Source organism: Chrysochloris asiatica, unplaced genomic scaffold (assembly GCF_000296735.1).
Source record: "Chrysochloris asiatica unplaced genomic scaffold, ChrAsi1.0 scaffold00381, whole genome shotgun sequence".
Classification (NCBI taxonomy): domain Eukaryota; kingdom Metazoa; phylum Chordata; class Mammalia; order Afrosoricida; family Chrysochloridae; genus Chrysochloris; species Chrysochloris asiatica.
The window spans coordinates 683,582-691,917 of record NW_006408899.1 but is presented as its reverse complement, the minus strand read 5'-3'; the positions used below and the strand labels follow the sequence as shown (position 1 = coordinate 691,917).

General features: G+C 36.4%; 1 protein-coding gene across 1 annotated transcript in view; it reads left to right on the top strand.

Annotated features, from left to right (window-relative positions):
• Positions 1-8,336, top strand: part of MS4A3 (membrane-spanning 4-domains, subfamily A, member 3 (hematopoietic cell-specific)) — a 44,182-nt gene that overhangs the window by 16,888 nt on the left and 18,958 nt on the right. The window contains exons 4-5 of the mRNA XM_006876476.1: positions 3,115-3,273; positions 5,450-5,555. Of these exons, the coding sequence (XP_006876538.1) occupies positions 3,115-3,273; positions 5,450-5,555 (265 nt within the window). The remainder of the gene's footprint in view (positions 1-3,114; positions 3,274-5,449; positions 5,556-8,336) is intronic.

Below are 8,336 nucleotides of genomic sequence, written 5' to 3'. Positions count from 1 at the left end.
GCATTGACCTTTAGCCTTACTTTTGGGGCAACCAGTATGTCTTTAATTAGATGACGGGGCATTGTGAAATTCTCTAAGAAAAATTAATCTAAGTTTATTTACTTAAAAGTAGAGTCTACACACATGTTTTGGTGTTGGAATGTTCCCGAGTCAGCAGTGCTAGGGTGTCAGGACTAGCTTGATATAATTTTTTTCCCTATCCTTTGCTTTTTAGTCTATTTTTTGTCTGTGTGTGTGAGTTCTGTCTCTTGTAGGAAGCATATTGAAGGATTCTGTTTTCTTGTTCATTCTGCTACTCTCTGTTCCTTGGCTGATGCATTTAATCCATTGACTTTCAGTGAAATTAGTGATAGATAAAATTTGATCATTGTCATTTTGCTGTGTGTTTTTTGTGTGTGATGATGCTAGTTTGTTTATTACACATAATTTTCTGTGCTGTGTTTGTTTTGTTTGCTCATTTTCTTCACTGCTGTTCTTTTAATATTTACTAAATCTTTATGATTTTCCTTTGTCTTGTTTTGATGTACAGCCTTATATGCTCTGTAAGTGTTGCTATGGATTGGAATCTACTCAGTCACAGTAGGTTTGTTGATTGTTTTTAGGTATTTTAAAGATCTAAAACTCAACTCCTAATTATCAAACTTTTTTCCATTTATAGTCTTCCTTGTGTCAGCTGATATGAACTCCATCCTACCAGATTTCCAGGCAAAAAAACTAAGAATTTTTCTTGGACTTGTCTTTCTTTCATAATCCTACATCCAAGTTGTTAGTAAATCCAGTTGGCCCTACCTTGACAGTATATCTGAGTTGGTCCTTTTTCTTATCTTTATTCTGATTAACACCCAATCTTCCATCATCTGTCCTCATGGGACTCCTCACTGTCTTCCTACTTCCTCTCTTAACTAGTTTCAATTGAGACAGCTGAATGATTCCTTTAAAATATAGATCTAATGATGTTAACCTTTTCTTTTCAATATGTGCACCCACACCCCTGTTGTTGTTTTTGTTAAGTGCTGTTGAGTTGGGTTTGACTCATAGACACTCTGTTTAGGGTTTGTGAAGATTTAAATCTTTGTGGGTGCAGAAAGTCTTTCCTTTCTTTCACCAAGTGCCTGGTTGGTTCACACCACTGACCTTGTGGTTTGAAGTCTAGTTCTAATCCTACAGAGCTGCCACTGTGTTCCCCTCACACTTCAATGGGTTTGTATTTTCCTCAGACAAAGAACTAAAGTTTATTTTATCACTAGAAACCAGTTGCTATTGAGCTGATTTTGATTTATGGTGACCCCATGTTTATAGAATAGAAGTGCTTGATGGGATTTTCAAGACTGATCTTCTGGATAAGTTTTGACTTTCTTCAGAATTGCCTCTGGATGGGTTTGAATTGCCAACCTTTTGGTTACTAGATGATGGATATGTATCCATTTGGTCACTTAGGGCCTGTTGTTGTTAGGTGCTGTTGAGTCAGTTCTGACTCATAGCAACACTATGTACAACAAGCTAAAACACTGTCAGGCGACTGGGATGCAGGCTTGTAGTGTATACCCTTTGGTTGGTTGATGAGGCAACGAGGGGATTATAACCATGGCAATGAAATGATATATGATAGAATGAATGTAAAACTAATGTTCTCCCATGTAAACTATCACATAATTCACAGCAAAACATTTAAAACAAACAAACAAACAAACAAACAAACAAACAAAAAAACGCTGTCCGATCCTGTGCCAGCTGCACAATTATTGCTATGTTTGAGGCCATTGTTATAGCCACGGAGTGAATTCTTCTTGTGGTGAGACTTCCTCTTTATCACTGACTCTCTTCTTTACCAAGCATGATGTCTGGTCCCTCTTTATAGCATGCACAAAACATACAAAATAAAGTCTTGCCAGTCTCACTTCTAAGGAACATTCTGACTGTTCTTCTTCCAAGGCAGAAAAACTGCATTTTTCTGGAAATCATTGGTGAATTCATTATTCTTCACCAGCACCATAATTCAAATACACTAATTCTTCTTTGGTCTTTCATATACATATGAAAACTGGACAATGACTAGTGGTCAAAGTGATAATTTAGTCCTCAAAGTGATAATTTAAACAAAAAACAAAACACTTTAAAAAGGTCTTTTGCAGCATATTTGTCCAATGCAATACATCATTTGAATTTTTTTGTCTGTGCTTCATAGTCTATTCATTGTGGATCCAAGTCAAATGAAATTCTTGACAAGTTCAGTAAGTTTCCATTTATTAAGGTGCTACTAGTTTGTCTAGTTCTGAGGATCATTGTTTCCTTTATGTTGAGCTTTCATACATGCTGAGGGCTGTTGTTTCTGACCTTTATCAGTAAGTGGTTCAAGTCTTTGCTTTCAGCAAGCAAGGTGGTGTCATTGTATATTGCAGGTTATTAATGAGTCTTTCTCCAATTTTATCAGGACCAAAATGAAGTGATTCTTTAAATCTTGTCTTCATTTCTCAATATTATCCACTTTGGTCACCTTCTCCAGATACCTTGGTTTCTTTACTTTCCCTGGAGCACAGTTGGAACACTCTGGGCTTTGAGCTGAGTCTTTACTTGACTTCGAGATCATTCCCTCAGATATCCTTATCCTTACTCTCTCAGCTTCTTTATGTATTGTTGTGCTGTTGAGTCAGTTCTGACTCATAGTGGCTTTGTATAGGGTTTCCAAGAAGTGGCTGGTGAGCTTGAACCACTGACTTTGTGGTTCAAACAGACCTTGCAGTCCAGCACATTGACCTACAGCGCCACACCAGGAATCCAGCTCCTTTATATAGCTCTCTATAAGTCATACCTATTTAATACACAAATCCCCATTCCTTTCTTCACTTTCTAGATCCTCCTTATCCCACAAGAGTTTCTCATTTAAATGCACAATATAACTTACTGATTAGTGTGTTTATTGTTTTGTTGTCTTTGCTGCTAAAATGTAAGCTTCCTGAGGATGGGAATCTTTCTTGGTTTGTTCATCAGTGTTGCTAAGTATCTACGATATTGCTGGGTAGGTAAGCATTTCATTAATATTTGTTTAAATGAGCTGTAGCTGAGAGAATTAAGTATTACTGATTATATTAATAAACCTTTCATGTTCTATTTTAGATGCAGAATAGTTTTGGGATGAGCATTGCCAGTGCTACCATTGCATTCGTTGGAATTGTTTTTCTCTCCATCAATTTAGCATATAACAACAAGTCACTCAACAGTTGTCAGTCTTCACAGTCGCCAGACTTATGCATTTACATGTGCTCCTCTTCAACAGTAAGTTTTAAAAAACTATCAATAAGCTGTAGTAAAAATAATTACAACATAGCTTGAAGAATCCAAAATGTACAGAAAATGATATCTTAGATGCTATGTTGCCTTGAACACATCATCAGGAGAGAAGGACATCATGCTTGAGTCGACATATTGACATAAAGTCAATTCTAACTCATCGTGACTCTGCAGGGAAGAGTAGAACTACCTCATAGAAGTTGCTAACTCTTTATAGAAGCAAACTACCACATCTTTCTTCTATAGAGCAACTTAAATTGTTAAGCTTTAGGATAGCAGCCAAGTGCTTAAACGCTGTACCACTAGGGCTTCTTTTGGAAAAGTAGAGGGTCATCAAAATAAAGGGAAAACCTCAATGAGATGAATTGACAAAGTGGCTGCATCAGTAGACTCAAATATACCAATAATTGTGAGACTGGTGCAGGATCAGACAGTGCGTTAATCAGTTATACAGTCAGTTCTATGGAGTCTTGATTTGAATCTTGGCTCTGCCACTTGTTAACTCTGTGACTCTAAGCATACCTCTCTGTGTTTTAATTTTCGGAACTCTGAAATGATAATAAAAATAGTACCCATCTCATAGGATTGGTATAAGGATTGTTGTTGTTAGCTGTTTTTTAGTCGATTCCAGCTCATAACGACCTATGTACGACAGAAAGAAGCAAACATTGTCCAGTCCTGCACATCTGCATAATGGTTAAATGAGATAACTTTGGATACACAGTTAAATTAGCTTAACATGCCATGTAGTTATCATTATGTTTATAACTGCTGTTATTATATTCCCCAGAAAGATTATGGTTTAAAAAAGTTGTTTTTCTTTGCATTTCCTTACTTAAGAGAACTAATTTGGGAGATTTACAACTTTCTGTGTGGTGTGGAATTTTCAAATAAGAATTCATTGACATTTTAAATGATTACAATTTTGAATTTATTTAAGTATGGTCATTTTAAAGGGAAACAGCTTAATAACCTCCTGCAATTATTATTTTTTGTTTGTGTCTATGTATTCCTTCTCTTTTGTAGTTAATTTAGAAGTTAATATTTTCCTTGAAATTTATTCACTTAGTCCATGATAATCTATGAGTTATTACTTACTGACTCACTTGTAATACTCCTGTTTGCTAACTGTACTCATAGAAGATTTTTATCTTATTTTTTAAATTATATTTTTAATTAGCTACATGTATCTTTTTCTCAGTCTGATCTTCCTTGGGTTTTGTGGTATTTTTTCCAGGAAAATTTCGTATTTGCCCTTTTATTGTTGTTGTTGTTGTTATTAAGTGTAATTGAGTCATTTCCAACTCATAATGACTCTGTATAGGGTTTCTGAATAGTGGCTGTTACGTTTGAACTTATGACCTTCAGTTAGCAAGCCAGTGCTTATCCCACAGCACCACACCAGGACTGCAGTTACCTTCTAAGTGCCCCACTAATAATACAATAATAAAAATGATTCTGTGTTTAAACTATCAGCTTGATAGTTTTATGTTGCAAGGATAGTGTAAAGGCCTAAACCTCTATGAAGTACTAATAACAAAATGGTGGGAGGGCTATGCTTTTCTATTTATCTGATCAGCCTACTCATTGCCTTAATTTGTTGTTGTTGTTGTTAAGGGCTGTTGAGTGGGTTCTGACTCACAGCGACCCTGTACAGGATTTCCAAGGAGTGGCTGGTGGGTTTGAACCCCCAACTTGAGTTTAGAAGTTCAGTGCTCATCATAAAGTTCTTAGCTCGTTCTCTTTAAGTAGATGGATATGAGTGATGGTTTCAAGGTCTTGTGGAAGAAATGGCTGGTGGTATATTTCTGTAAAGATTACAGCCAAGGAAACCCCATGGAGTAGCTCTGTTTTGTAACATATGGGGTCACCATGAGTTGGAACCAAGTTGATGGAAATGAACTAGTGATAGTTTCAGAGTCTTGCCTCTACAATATCTTTGTTACATAGGTTGATATAGAAATACATTGTTTCTCTCTCTAGAGATAATCTTTCCATGTATTTGCATTGGAATTGGGTCCCATCTAGAGCGCTGTTGTGTGTTTTTGTCTTAAACATAATATTTGATTTAAGGGGTAGGAGATATTATAGTCTGGTTTCCTGCCATCCTTTCCCCCTGGATGTGTCCATTTGGTTTGATATGAAACATCATCTCCCCTAGGGCCTGCTGTCTATAATGCTGATCCTCACCTTGCTGGAACTGTGCATAACCATCTCAATCTCAATCATGTGGTGCAAAGCAAACTGCTGTAAATCACGGGAGGTCAGTATGTTTACAAAATTATCTGTATGATCTGCAAAGCCCCCTCCAGGGTTTGAGATTTTTTCTTGACTATTGGAACTGGAAGGAATGATTTTTTGTGATAATTACTTTTTGGGTTCCTGGAGTTAGAGAGTGTGTGAATGGGAAAGTTGGAGTAAAGCCTCGATAGGAATCACAATGTGAAATTGTAACAGGTAACAGTGCATCTAATACTTAAGAACATGCATTTTGGATACAGAAAGAATTAAGTTTATGTTTTCAAAATTTGTCACTTTCTTGCTGTATCACCCAGGAGAAGCCATAAATGTCCTTTAAATCTCAACTAGGTACTCTATCTCCACTGGAAAATGGAGATGATAATTGTACTCTCTTTGACTTTTGTTGTGTAGACCAGATATAGAAGGAGACGTCAAAAAGTTTGTGGAAAAACAGTTAAACGATCGTGGATTTTTTTCCATGAACAGTTTGAAAGCCCCCTTGTATAATATTAATATAGCTTAATAGACAAATAAACAGAACCACCAGTTTCCATGAAATCAACTCTGATTCATGGCAATCTCATGTGTGTCGGTATAAAAGTGATCTCCATTAGGTTTTCAATGGCTGGGTTTTCCAAATTAGATCACTAGACCTGTCTTCCAGGGCACCTCTGGGTGAACTTGAACCTTCAACCTATTAATTAGTATCTGAGCTCATTGACCATTGACACCATCCATAGATTCCGTTAGCAAAGACAAAAGTTCAGAGTTCCCTTGAGTTGAACGTTCACCTTCTAGTTGGTATGGGATTATACATATATATACTCATATTTCATTTCATTATTAATGATAATGATGCTGAAGATAATTGGAATGAATGGAAGAAGGAAGAAATGAACCTATGCTTGGATGGAGACTGAGGCTGTTTTATTTTTCAGGCAATTTCTTTACCTCCCAATACTATGGAATGAAGCATGTCTCCAGATAAAAATGATTTCAAGAGCAAGGAAATAAATTCAACCTCAAATCTCCAATGAGTCAAGAACTTCATTTAGGAACTTGGGAGAAGAAGAGCCCATGAAATGCAATCACCCTATCTTAGTTCAAATCAGGAGAAACTTTAACATTTCCCTCAAACCTTTCTATCCTGTCAATCACATTATGTAAGATGGGCAGAAGGTCACATTGTATCTTCCCATAAGACCTTTTGTTTTGTAACTGCTATGGTGGGTATTCCAAAGTTATTTCTAGAGATTGTTTCCCATTATCATTACCCACCTAGGTGTTACTTTTGAAGTTAAAGGAAAGGAGGTAATATAGTCTCTATTTCATATTTCTGTCTAATATTCAATTTTCAACCATCCAGAGGAGGAAAAATGAGTATTTCCCACCTCTTTTATTACAGGAAAAACCATCTTGATGTTAGCTGAAGGCAGCATTGAAAAAGCTGTCAAATAAAAATCATCATCATCCTCATTGACATAATTTTCAGTGTATTTGTGATGGTGGGAGGGTTGAGCATCAGACTTTTAATTTCAACCAATTGTTGAGATTCATGCATACATGCTTCCTAACTGGTAGTTTATGTCTGAGACCAATAGCTGTAAACAGAGGAATGAAAAACAAGAAACCTAAAATCTGAGATCTAGGATCAAATTTGACTCTGTCACTTATTTGAACCTGGGCAACTTACTTAACATCTCTGACACATCTTTCATCATCTATAAAATAAATGTAATAGTGTCAACTATTTCTCACTTACATGTGGAAGCTTGACAATGAATAAGGAAGACTGGAGAAGAATCAATGCATTTGAATTAGGGTTTTGGCAAAGATTATTGAAAGTTCTGCCAGAAGAATAAGTGAGCCTGGGTTGGAAGAAGTACAGTTAAAATGCTCTTTAGAAACAAGATGATTGAGACTTCTCGCATATAATTTGGACATGTTATCACGAGGGACCAATCTATGGAGAAGGATATCATGCATGGTAAAGGGGCATGGAAAAAGAGGAAGACCCTCAATGAGATGTGTTGATGTAGGGGCTGCAACTATAGGCTTCAACTGTGAGAAAGGTGCAGGGCGGGCAATGTTTTGTTGTGCATAGAGTTACTATGAGATGGAGCCAACTTGGCAGCACATAACAATAACACCTCACCAGTTGTTTGTTATGAGAGTTAAATGAAAATAAAGTAAATGAAGTAGCACAAAAACGATTCAATGATTTTGTTGTTGTTGGTGGTGGTCTTGCTGCTGCTGTTAAAATTGATGTGGATTTGGGGTCAGATTCTTTGGGAACATATAGAAACTCTCACACTTCCAATGTGGCCCCTCTATACCCACCAACAACTTCAGTGGTCATCCTTTCAATGTGTCAATTTTCTACTAAAAGTTCTTGTGATATATCTTGGTATATGGTTTATAACTCTCTTTTTAAAGTATGTATATTTCTGATTAAAATACGTATATGGATTTTTTTCTACCTTTTAATATTACATTGAGTCATTTACCACATTCATAAACTCATATTCACAGGTTATTCTCAGTTCCTATTCATCACATGTGAGAAGATTTCTTCACTCTAAGATTAATTATTGTCTTTCTTATTCAGAATATAGTTTGAGCACTATTATTATTCTCTAACTATATTTGTTGTTGCTGTTAAGTACCATCGAATTGGTACCAACTCATAGCGACCTTATGCACAGCAGAACGAAACACTGCCTGATCCTGGGCCAAACTCACTATTTTTGCCATGCTTGAGCCCATTGATGCTGTCACTTTGCCAAGCCAACTCGTTGGGGGTCTTC